The sequence below is a fragment of the Oreochromis niloticus genome, linkage group LG22 (assembly GCF_001858045.2).
Source record: "Oreochromis niloticus isolate F11D_XX linkage group LG22, O_niloticus_UMD_NMBU, whole genome shotgun sequence".
In the NCBI taxonomy this organism is placed as follows: domain Eukaryota; kingdom Metazoa; phylum Chordata; class Actinopteri; order Cichliformes; family Cichlidae; genus Oreochromis; species Oreochromis niloticus.
In genome coordinates this window covers 30547949-30560921 of record NC_031985.2, presented here as the reverse complement: position 1 = coordinate 30560921, position 12973 = coordinate 30547949, and the positions used below count along the sequence as shown (strand labels likewise).

General features: G+C 40.9%; 1 protein-coding gene across 1 annotated transcript; it reads left to right on the top strand.

Annotated features, from left to right (window-relative positions):
* The first annotated feature begins 2755 nt into the window (after positions 1-2755).
* On the top strand, positions 2756-12773 carry txlna (taxilin alpha). The gene is made up of 11 exons (XM_003443811.3): positions 2756-2895; positions 3506-3705; positions 5362-5619; positions 6855-6946; positions 7256-7426; positions 7574-7768; positions 7857-7976; positions 8087-8161; positions 8244-8336; positions 8429-8524; positions 9557-12773. Exons 2-11 carry the CDS (start codon positions 3516-3518, stop codon positions 9890-9892), a joined length of 1626 nt encoding a protein of 541 aa, XP_003443859.1. The 5' UTR covers positions 2756-2895; positions 3506-3515; the 3' UTR covers positions 9893-12773.
* Positions 12774-12973: the final 200 nt, after the last annotated feature.

The following is a 12973-nucleotide window of genomic DNA, read 5'->3' as shown; positions in this document are numbered from 1 at the left end:
CCAGCACACCTGTTGCCACTGACTTTACAGTCCAGTTCTTGTGTAATTTGGCTCAGCCTCCTTAAGACTGGCTTTTTGGAAGCCATTCTTCCACTCAGACCATTTCTGATGAGGCTTCAGTGAACAGCAGATGGATCCCTCAGGTCCTGTGTAAGGTATACATGACTTTCAGACACTCTTCACCTATTGTAGGTGGTTTTTTAGGCCTTAAGATGCTACAACCCATGGGTTGACAGTTTGTCAAATGGTAAATATTTGAAGTCTTCAGGAAAGACTCACTCAGAGGCTGGTCTTTTACATTCGGTCCATTTTCATCATCTTTTTCCTGCCGTTGCATTTATCTGCCCATCAGGGACTCTCAACCATTAACTGTGCTGTTTATATTGCTCTGTTAACCATGACAATGGGACTAGAGCTCTGTAGTAGCCACCAGGTAGTCCAGCTTTCATGCAAACATTGCTGCTGTTTAGTTTTCCATCTAGAGTGAAAGCAGAGCTGTATGTTTCAGGTTTTTAGAAATCCTTCAGTCAGAGCATAGCTCGCTACTTTCCATCTAAAGATGTTGTACTAACTTCAAACTCAGTTGAACTCAGTTTGGACACAGAAATGGCTAACAAGGTCATACTAACATATGGATTTTTTTAAATATACAGTCTATGTCTTTCTTTCTTTTTATTTGAATAAAAAATACTTGGAATCCTGTAGATCCCAACAACTCATGAAGTAGGAATTTCAGGAAGAAGCTACTGTATCAACACCAACACCACACATGCTGATGGAGGAAGGAGAAAAGAGAATGAAAATGAACAAGCTTGGTAGGGCAGTGTGACAGAAAGCAGCACAAATGGAAACAGATCAGTTAAACATCAAACACATCATTAGCATTAAAAGGATTTGCACATACAGCACAGGCAGGAACATACTTAAATTTACCGCAGTTATATTTATACAAATGATTGTGGTCAGTAAAAAATCCAGAATTTCTCATTGCAGGATTATGGTGCAGTATGATGGGGCTTTCAGTCATTTATGTGTACCAGCCCATTATGATATAAAAAGAAACAAAATGTCAGACAAGGTTTTCAAACATAGAAACAAAAAGCATTTTAATTGATTAAGCAATTAGCTGCAGCGGGAGACAGAAATGAGCAAAAACTGAAAGAAAGGCTGCAAAATCAGCGGGAGGAGGAAAAGATGACAATACAGATGCAAGTTGGGATAAATAAAGTTAGCAGGATGGAACCAGTTGTGCCAAAAAGTGATTGGTGGTAAAATTTTTAAAAAAAAGTGAAAGAAAACCTAAACAGTCAGACAACGTGGTGACAGTGGGAAGTAAAAACTCCCTTTTAACAGGAAGAAACCTTCAGCAGATCAGCTGGGGTTTTATTGTAAAAACTGGGTGGAAAATGATTGAACAAATCTATTAATATATGGTGAGTTTTGATCTAAGTTCAGTCTGTCTGTTACTCCCAAAAAGTACACAGTGGTGTTTGATCCCAATGCAACTTTCAATAAAGTTGGTTTAAAATGATATGTTGGCCTATGCTCTGCCAAACATGTGGCAAACACATGTTTGGCAGAATGACATCAAGTCATTTTGAGCCCGAGAGGACATTCCTGTCACAAGGTAGAAGCTGCAATTAGTTTTTGGCAAAGTGGCTTTGCTTGGTAAAGCATCTGACTGACATTAAAATGTATTTTCCAGAGAGATCTGGCAAAGAGAGTAGCAAACACTGTGACCAAAAAGGACTGGATTGGTTATAATGAATTTAAAGATTTAAAGATACAGTTCATTTCTTTATTTTATATATAACCCCTTCATGAATCATGTTGACACCTCTATTTAAAATTATAAGCAAAGGTACTACACATAGAAAACTTATAGAAACATCAGAAATTGCTTTTTGGACACATCTGTAAAAGCGTTTTACACCCTGAACTAAACCGTACACCAGGAATGTCAAACTCATTCTATTTTCATCTTAAGTGGGACAAACCAGTGAAAATCCCCCTTCTGTACACGAATTGAACTACTATTTAATCAATTGGACATCTTAATAAAAATAATATGTGTATCTGAATATCTGTTTTTCAGTGATAAAGAGATGCTACTGTAATCAGTCTTTCAGTATGACTCTTTGGGCTTAAATTATAAGAAGTAAATGTATAAAATTACAAAAAACATCAGTTGTAGCTCAGATGGTCCAGAAACAGAAAGTTTCTGGTAATTCACAGAACATGACCTTTTTTGTGGACCCTTTGTAAAAAAAAAAAATTACAATTTCTATGGTCAATACCTGTTATTTAACTAATTTGCTGTAGTTAAAATAGCCATGAGGAAGATCTTTATCGGTAAGAAAAGCTGCGAAATGTATTAAATTATATTTATAAGTCCAAAAATTCATGTCTTTCATCACATTTTCCAAATGCACCCAGTGGGTCTTTGTCCGGCTAATCCTGGACCTTATGTTTGACACCCCTGACGTGCACTGTTTAAAATAGGGAAACATAAAACAGGCAAGAGTTACAACTGTGGATAGGAGAAAACAATAGAACACATGCTATGCTATAAGAAATATAGGAAGAAATAACTCAATTTATTGAAAAGCTCACGATGAAAATGTTATCAGTAAATGTGTTATCACGCCATATTTAAGCATTAGTTAATTTCAGCATTAGTTAATTTGACTGAGGGGCTGCTTTGTAACGTTGTAATTGACCCTCCTGATCAGCGTGTGGCGATAAAGCACCAACAAGTTGTTTGCCGAGCGCCAATAAACCTCAAAGAAGAAGAAGAACCCAAAGTTATTACCGGAAGTGAGGTTTTTTTTTTTCTGTCTCACGCTGTTAAGGAAACCTACAGACACATTAGCAATTTCCTCCTTGACTCTAAAGGTAAACAGTTGTATATTACCTGTAAACAACATGTATCATTTATAAGCAAGTAGCAGTGTAGTGTGCCTTCTTGTTTTAGTAGTTTGTGCCCGATATATACGAGCTCACAGTGGCTACCTGGCAGTTGTGTAAGCTAGTTTAGCTGCTTCTGGCGGCTTCTGCTAGCTAACGCAAAGTGAAAGCTAATGGGGACAGGGCACGGTAGAAAAGAAAGCAGCTAAAAAAAGTTACTCTTTAATGTTTGGAGGATAGAAATGGATATGAATTTCCAGGCTAAAGTTCAGGTTTCACCAAACCAATCGTGCGGAGCTTGTCTTAAAACCAAAACTTAAAAACAAGTCCATCAGGAAACGTTACTGCACTGCGCAGGAGCACAGCTAGCAGGAGTAACTACAGGTTTATTTCGCTTGTGGTTCGGCTGCTGCCACTTTGTTTGTGTCCCCATACAGCCGAGGCTTTATTAGGCTAGGAAAGAGAAACTTTATTACGTTTAATGTTCTATGACTCATTTGCGCTGACGATTAAGTGTTGCTCAATAAATAAGTCTACTTGCTGTTATTACATTCCATCCCTCTGAGCTAACCATGGCAGGTTTTTCTCCTTGTAACAGGTAACAAGAGATGAAAAAACAAGATACCGAAGAGTCCACCACTCAGGCTGCTGAGAATGCTCCACCCACAGCTGCAGCAGCAGGGACAGAGTCACCTGCAGCTGCAAAGGACAGCTTGGAAAGCAACAGCCCCAAAGAGTCTGAACCACAGACACCACAGACGGATACACCGCCACAGGGCGAGGAGGGGGCAGGGGGAGGTAAACTTTGAATTCATGTCAATCCCAGCTGGACTAGATTATATAGTAGGCTAAAACCTTCCTATCATCAGTCTTTGTGACTCAAGTTTGTCATCTTGTTTCCCAGTTGTGCATGCGTATGTCTACCAAGCAACCAAGATGTAGGAGTAGAGCTTTTTTCTCTATTTCACTGATTAACCTGCCAGCCAGAAGGGTACATGTACCTGTTTAGTCCCTGTGAGAGGAGGAGGCACACATACACATTTTTTTTCAGTTGACTGTTGTAGTTTAGAAATTCCTGCTCTAAAATCTTTCGTTTTTGAAAATTATTCATCTGCTGTCTACCTAATTGGCCTGGGAGTTGGTGGTGATAGTTCTTATTCTGATTTGAAGCAAGGAAGCTTGCTAATAGCAACATATGATCCAGTGCTTTAGTTAGTGTGTCCTTCCCACTACAAGCTGTGGGGGGGTTGCACTCTCCGGCCTGCTTTAGACTTCTGTGGGGAATCTTTGTAGAGCCTAAGATGTAACCTATGTAAGTGCATTTATGCTGGTGCTGATGCATTATTTGTTAATTAACATAGGGCCTTGTCCCGGTGTTTCACATGCAGTGCCTCCTGGGTCCTCGCTTGTTGCTGTGGTCAATTTTTTTTCAGGGAAGTTTTCCCTCTTAGTGTACATTCCTTCACGTCCATTCCGATAGTTTCAGCAGTCTCCCTCCAGGAATTTTCTGACATTTGTGAGTCCTGATATTGATGCTAGGATAATTATTTTTTTTATACTGAGGAAAAGTTATCCCCTCACTGATAAATTCAAATACTGCTGTGAAAAACAACAGTCGCCTCAAGGTACTTTATATTGTAAGGTAGACCCTACAATAGACCCTCTGCAGACAAACAGCATTTAGCAGCAGTATGACAAAGTATACAATCAAAAAGCTCAGTGCCTCTTTCATTTTCTGCATCTCAGTTGTCAAGCTCCAGCTATGAAGTGCTTCTGCATCAGTTTCAGTGCCATGCTAGATGCACGCATCATAAGCAGTGTTAGCAGATACGGACAATGATAGTCTACTGGCAGAATTTACTAATAGCAGGTTCCGGCTCCATATTATAATGCTGGCACCACTAATGTTTGCAGACTCTACACTGCTTAGAATAGTTTGCTTGCTGTTGTTATTATTATTAGTTGTTTCATTTTTCTTATTCTTAAGCCTTTAATTTGCTAAGTGAGATCCAGCATGGCCAAAGTGACAGTTAGGAAGTAGAAACGCTGACCATGTGATCATCTGTGATGATAACGCCAGTCACAGGCCTTCAGATGTGCGTCGTGGTTGAGGACGGTGCCTAAAAGCATCTCAAAATCACAAATCAATTAAAGATTCTCATTTATTTTCAAGATATTGTAAATAAACTGTCTAAACTTCTAAACTGTTGCTGAGCTGATAATCTAGGTGTTTTTTTTTTGGTTTTTTTTTTGTTTTAAAGGAGTATTTCTGACATGGTCTTGTAGGGAGTGAGCTTCATATTTCTCTCGTTATATTTGTCGAATTCTACATTGTCTGTTTTTAAAAATTTTTTTTTTATTATGAACTGAAAAACCAAACTGCAACATATTTGACTTTAGAAGAAGAAAAGCAGCTAGAGTCATTTTTTTCCCCTCCATTCTGTGTAACTGCAGAGGCTCCGTTGTCTCAGTGTGACATGGCAGAGGAGCTGAGCCGGCAGCTGGAGGACATCCTTAGCACCTACTGTCGGGAAAGCATTTCAGACGACGCCAGCGCCTTAGCTAACGGCCAGTCACACAGCCCAGAGCTCAATGGCCTGACCAATGAGAGGGAAGATGACAAGCCAGAGGAAAGCAAAGTCAATGGTGGTGACAGCGGTGTGGGAAAGCAGCAGAAGAAAACTCAGGAGAAGAAAAAAGTGAAGGGTCTAGGTAAGAGGGGGAAGTGTGTTCAGTGTTTTGGCCAGATTTATAGGAATAAGTGGGAGAAATTAGCGTGAGCGCCCTGCACAAGGAGTGATCCAAGTGGAAAGATTGTGAGTAATCAACTAAAAATGCAAATTTATGACTGCACACAAAACCATTTTGTTTCGGTAATCACCAGCACAGTCCAGAAATGCAAATCAGGCGATATAAAACGAGTAGGTCTGATAAAGAATTTGTGTATCTTTTTAATAACAGCATAGCATTTTAGGTCAAAGAGAAGCAGACTCAACATGATCTGAGATACGGGCCTTTGATCAGAAATCATTGAGGACTGTGTTGGATGTTGCAGGCTGAGGCAGCTGTTCTGTATAAAACTGAGAGTGCTAATGTAGTGCAGCAGTATTCATCCAGAGAAGGGCTGCTGTTGTCTGCTCGACAAACCTGAAATTTGTATATAGCAGCTCATCTGTGATATGTTTAGAGGGACACAAAACATTAGATACCATATTGTTAATGTCTTGTTGGACTTAATGTTTGTGTAAACTTGTTCATGACTCTTGTTTGTTTTTCCTGCATTTGTGTGACTCACAGACAGCTGCGAGTAACAGAATCTCGTGTTACACTTAGTGGCACCTGAACGACACAATGTGAGATTCAGACATTCTGTGAGATTCTGTGACATTTTTGTCAGGTCTGTCTGAGTCACATTAAAAGATTTATTTTTAAAGATGCTTCAGTGTATTAAGTGAAGGATTCTATATCTAAGGGAAGTTAGAAAAATAAGTGGATTTGTGATGGCACAGAGCTCTGTGTGTGTTCACTGCTGAGCTTGTGCTCTGCAGTTTTTTTTGAAATGTGACTAAAACCATAAAACACCACAAACTGCTCGGCTCACTGTAAAAGTGCTGCCTGTAATACATCTGTGGCCTTTTATTCTAATCTACTCTTTTAAAATAGCAGTGCTGCAGACCAAACATATGCAGGATTTGCTGCTGCTTCTTCTTCATTCATGCACGTGTGCACATGTGCATCCCGCCTCACTACTGCTACCACTACAAATAAGTATCTTACACTGTCTTCTGTAAATTGGCCTATCTCTTAAAAATGTTATGTCCTCATAGAAAAAGTGTCAAGGAAATGTATTTTTCCTCCATCAGTTTGTAGTTTAAAAAGCTGCTAACGTCTGTGTGAGGTAGCCGAGGTTCCATCCTGATGTTTTTATTTGCCTTTGTTGTGAGCAGGGAAGGAGATCACACTTCTCATGCAGACTCTAAACACACTGAGCACCCCCGAGGAGAAGCTCGCAGGCCTCTGTAAGAAGTATGCTGAACTGGTGAGTAGTTCTTCTGAAGTTTGTAGCTTTGGCTGTAAACGTCTTTGTGACCGTTAACATAATAACAAATACTTCAGAACATATTTACAGCAACGTTTTCACTGCTGTAAAATTTCCAGTCTGTCTCTAAGGACAAAAAAACAGGCTAAGCATCATATTGTTTGCGTGCACTATTCTTACATTTGAAAGTGTGTAAGGCAAGTTTGTCCTGTCGTGTCTTATAGGAAAGCAAGGCAGCGTCCTGCATAAAAAGATATAAATGTTAGTTTGGCAGTGTCCCACCTGAAAGAGCGTGTGTGTGTTTTACAGTTGGAAGAGCACCGAAACACCCAGAAGCAGATGAGGGCGCTGCAGAAGAAGCAGAACCAGCTGGTCCAGGAGAAAGACAACCTGAGGAACGAACACAGCAAGGCCATCCTTGCTCGCAGCAAGCTGGAGAGTCTTTGCAGGGAGCTGCAGAGACACAACCGGACACTCAAGGTACAGACCCTGTCCTCCATCTGTTACATGTTTACACAATGTACATGTACAGAGACTCCTTAACTTTAGTCTTATTTTACTGATGAAGCGAAAACAGTTTGGAGGGTAAAGCTGACGATCACATAAAAAAACATCATGTCTCTGCAGGAGGAAGGAATGCAAAGAACCCGGCTGGAGGAGGAGAAAAGGAAGGAGGTGACTTCTCATTTCCAGGTAACGCTGAACGACATCCAGACTCAGATGCAGCAGCACGACGAGAGGAACGCCAGCCTCCGACAGGAGAACGCAGAGCTCGCCGAGAAGCTGAAGAAACTGTATGAACAGTACAAACTCCGCGAAGAAGTAAGTAGGCAGTGTCTTCCTTCACCCGCTTGGTTAGAGTCCTCAGTTATTTGAAGCTCTCGCCTCTCTGATCTTGTAATCCCACCAGCACATAGAGAAGGTGGTGAAGCACAAAGACCTGCAGCAGCAGCTGGTGGATGCAAAACTGCACCAGGCCCAGGAGCTGCTCAAGGAGTCTGAGGACCGCCACGAAAGAGAGAAAGACTTTGTAATTATCCTTTTCTTTTTAAAATAAATACACACTGTCCAAGCACAAGACTGAGTCTACACACAAATGCAACAGTCAGTCTACATTGGCTTTGTTTTCTCCCTCCACAGCTGTTAAAAGAAGCAGTAGAATCCCAGAGGATGTGTGAGCTCATGAAGCAGCAGGAAGTTCACCTCAAGCAGCAGGTTTCCCATCAGCCTTTCAGATTTTCAGCTGAACTCGGGTTGACTTTAGAATTTAAATAATGTTGTTGTTTTCCCTCACTAGTTATCACTGTACACGGAGAAGTTTGAAGAGTTTCAGACCACCTTGTCCAAGAGCAATGAGGTCTTCACCACTTTCAAGCAGGAGATGGAGAAGGTGAGGTGGCTCCACTAACGTGAAGGTGTAAGAATGAAACATCTCCGTGGTTATCGGCTGCGGTGACAGTCTTGTTCTCTTTGTGCTTACAGATGACTAAAAAGATCAAAAAGCTCGAGAAGGAGACGGCCATGTATCGCTCCAGGTGGGAGAGCAGCAACAAGGCCTTGCTGGAGATGGCGGAGGAGGTAAAGCTGGTTTGTGCTTATTGTGTCCGTGTCTGCTGTTAAGACACTGTAAACCAGTGTTTGAATAGTGTAGCTATTTAAAAATCTGTATATCGTTTCAGCTGTCTTAGAGAACAGCCCCACCTGCAGCTAGTATACAAGTGGACAACATCCTTGCTTTTATTTTGAAGGGTCAGTCGCTGCTACCTGTCTAGCAAGATGAAGGGCAATCCTCAAATTAACCTGCAGCTAGTTTATTTTAGGATGTCACATAAATAGTGGAGTATGTGCCACTATTTTGAGCTGCAGAGCAAAACGAGGTTTATTGGCTCTTCTATGCTCACCCTGGTCACCCTTGTGAACAGAGGCGTGTGCTAAAAGTGATGCTACAATAGCTGAGCTGAGCTTTGTTGTCGTTTCACCTCCTTTATTTGTATTCTAGTGTTGTTTCTTTATACTTTATGATAAGACTGCAGTGAAATTGGCATGAAGCTGCAGTATAAATGGTTACAGGCTGCGATGACATCACATTTGCTTCACAGACTATCACATTTGTGACCTAACCTTAAAATTTCAAGCCACGGTTCTAGACAGTGGAAACTTACATAGACAGTTTATTATGGCTGCAGTGTTTATTTTCATTTGTGATTCTATTAAATGTTATAAGCAGGTGTGGGTGTAGGAAGTGGATGCGTCAAATCTCCAGTCAAACCAAAAGTTTGGTGACTTTGCACATGAACCGTAGAATAACCTGCAAATCTTGTTTTGCAGCAAAGTTACGACATCACAGCTTCATAAGTGGCTCAGTCCAGAGTCCTAACGATGTCACCGCCTTTGGGTCTCTCTTAGGATGTTAAACAGATCCATGCTTACTTGTGTTATGGATACAATAAGCCAAAAATCTCACTAATGTGAATCTTTTCTGTGACAACACGACGATGTTTCAGCTTCCTTACAGCTGAAACTGGAATCTTCTGTTTTTCAATGCACAGATGGCTAAAAATCTGAGAGCACAGTTGCTGTAATTTTGTCCGGATGTGTGTTTGTTCACAGAAAGCTGTTCGGGATCGCGAGTTTGAGGCACTTCAGGGAAAAGTCCAGCGGCTGGAGAAGCTCCGGCGGGCGCTCAAAGTCGAACGGAATGAGCTGAACAAGAAGGTCCAGAGCCTCAGCGGCGGCACAGAGGGAGCCCCCACTTCCAACCCAGGGACTGACTCCCCCTCTCCACCACCTACAGACTCTCTGCTGGAGCCTGGCACCTGCCCTGCCCCTGACACCACCACCGCCTCCACCTCTTCTTGCTCCCACTCCTGCCACTGTGAGCCACAGCTGGACACAGACACCCTGCTGGAAGAGGCAAACACTCAGCCTGTCCAGGCACAGGAATGAAGCAGCACTGCTCACACGTTCTTCAAACCACCCACAGATAAGCCACCAGCCTGCAAGCCACTACTCCTCTGCTGGATGGAGCCCGTGTTAAACACTGGGACGGAAACAAACTGCAAAGTCACACCTTTATGTACGAGGCCAGAATACCAGATCAGCGTTTGACAGAAGGGTTTAGTTGTAATCTCCCAGAATCTTCTGCAAAAGTCTGCTGGTGTAATTACATGCACACTATCACACAGTTACTGTGAATGTATAATGCACTGTAATTTGGTTTTCATGGCTTTTATTAGCATCTATCCAGCGTGATCATCTACAGGAAGCGACTAATCAGCCACGCAAGTTAATATTATTACAATACTTTCAGAAATCACTATAGTCAAAGGATAGTGATCATATTTACAAGTTATTATCTACATATTAATGTCAACATGTGTAAAAATGATCAATGAACAGAAACCCAGGATGACATAAAGGACCACCATAACTACATAAAACCATGCCGTGTAGTCATATTAACACATCTAAATTTGTATATACAAATTATCAAAGCTTTTTTAGCAAATTAAAAGTATATATAAAGCTCGTATGAATAAATTTACATTAACTACATCACTTTGTTCATTCTATTTCCTAAGATCCAGAGCCAGTTTTTATCATTCTGACTCTTCATTTCTAACTCTCGAGTTTGTTCCCCTTATTTTGAAGTTTGCCATATTCTTCCTTTCTGTTTCTGAACTCACACATGTACTCCTGTACTCAGTACTCAGTAAGTTTATTTCCTGCTTTAAATCACACCATGAGAGTTCCAGAAACATCTCTATCCATATTTAACATATTGATTATAATAGCATCTTTGAAATAATCTTCAGAGCCTTAATATTGCCCTTAGACTGTATGTAAACAGTGGCCACCCTTTGGTTTCTAAGTCACATTTAAAAGCCTCAAATTTAGTGTTTTGGCCGTGACTGTGTTGGATTTTCAAAGTCAGAAGTGACCTTTCATCTTTGTACAAGAAGGTGGAAATATTAAATTAACAGCTAATATTAATTAGCTTGGTTAGCGAGATGCATTCATAAATTGTAGGGGTGCGAAGCAAAGGCACACATGCCTGCAACAGATTAAAATAGTAGAATTTCAAACTAGATTACAAACTAATTTCATTTAATAAAATCCTCCAGAAGGTCCCAGCAGCACAGACATGGTGGAGCTGTCCAGCTCAGTGACTTGAATTAGCTGACCTAGCAAACAGCGATTAACTACAGCTCCCTGTGTCGGTCAGAGCAGGCGTTGATTCACATGGATAACAGGTTGTCATGGTGGTGTTATGAAGGGATTTGTTGTCCCGGGCTGGAAACGTGTTTATTCAAGTTTAAGGAGGAATTGCAGTTTCTGGCACTTTGTGTGTTCACATTTTTCAGGCCCAGAGGTTTTTGTCGCATCATCTTCAGATCTCATCATGTTTTTTTGACAGTTAATAAATAGTATTTTATTAGCTGAAAACTCCAAAATATATGTCCGTATTAACCTCATTACTAGTGTGCATGTAATTCCACCGACCGCCTCTGTTTTGTGCTGTTTTGCTACACCTCCGGTCCAGTCGGCCCGGCAACAACAGCAACACTGCTGTGTGCGATGAAGCCAACCTGCTTTATGGTGTCAAGAGTCAGAGGCTGAATGGTGTGTGTCCAGTTAGTCTGCTTCAGTTTGCACGCTGATTGTCAGTGTTTATCCTAAAACCCACTTTATGTGTTTCTTTCAAGTGAAGTCTTAACAGCAGCATCAGGCACAATATTTTTAGCAGGTTCCAGTCATAAAAGAAGAAAATCAATCATTTTCTTGAATTTTTCGGTCCTGAAATTTGAGTCCCACTTATTAAAGCGTCATACTGATCTTTAAAATGGCAATTTTATGGCAGTTAAGCATGTTATCTTTGAAAATTAAGGCAGCACATCACTGATGTGACAGCAGATTAATATCAGCCACTGATCGACGAATCATTTTACTTGTCAATATTCCAATATCGTTGCATTCCTGAACTTTTGGTCCGTCTGCATTGTTGGAAGATGAATCTCTGTCATTGAAATGTGGAAATCTGGCAGAGCACGCTGTACTCGCCATTAGTTTAGAGCATTTCTAAAGAGTTTTAGTTTTATGTCTTCAGTTGCTTTTTGCTAATTTTGTTTGGGTTTGTCACTCTGCAGTAATGACCTCTTTAAACTCCATGGTTGTCTGGTGTGTGTATGGTGAGTGTGTGTGATAGAAGTACTTTGTAATCCAGTTTTTCCAGTTGAATGTTCAAAGACCTCTATGCAACGCTCGTGTCTTGGTTTTATTCTATGGCAGTCTGATCTGACAAGCACTCAGCTGAGAATGTATTTGCATTATATCCACTGTCCTGCATGGATGTGCTGTACCACACATGACATCTCACCGAGGAACACACACACACATATATATTTGTTTTTCCTTTTGGCCCACACTTGAGCTACACCGGATTGTTTCGACGTTGAGCGTAATGTTGTGAATCTCTTGAAAGATGCACCGACTGAGCCGATGTGAATACAGATGGAAAAGTTAGACCGCCTCTTAATGGACCATTGAACACGTGTCTTCTGACATTCTTGTGTACTACGTAATATGTAGCACTGGGAACAGAGTGACGACTCATTTTCATCTGATATCGCAATGACAAACCTAATCTCTTCCATTGTCCCGTAGGACAGATTCATTCCTGTCCCACAGTGGACTGGGAGGTTCATTAACCATGAGAAGGAACCAAAGATGTTTCTGTTTTTGTTGGGTTTTTTGGTCTTTTGCAGTACTTTTCTCTGGCTCTGTATATTTTGTTTCTTGTTAAATAAAAGAACTGACTTAGCTTTGACTTTCTAGACTCAAGCTTTTATCTGATGCTTCTATAAATATTTGGTCAGTGATGCTTGTGTTTTGAGCATGTGTGTAATTTTGCCTCAGTTACAGCACCACGGTGGATATTAAGTTGAGGTGGATTTCCAAAAATGCCGCATTAACTGTTCAGGAAATCCAGACATTTTTCGACACTGTGCCTCATTTTCAGAGTGTCAG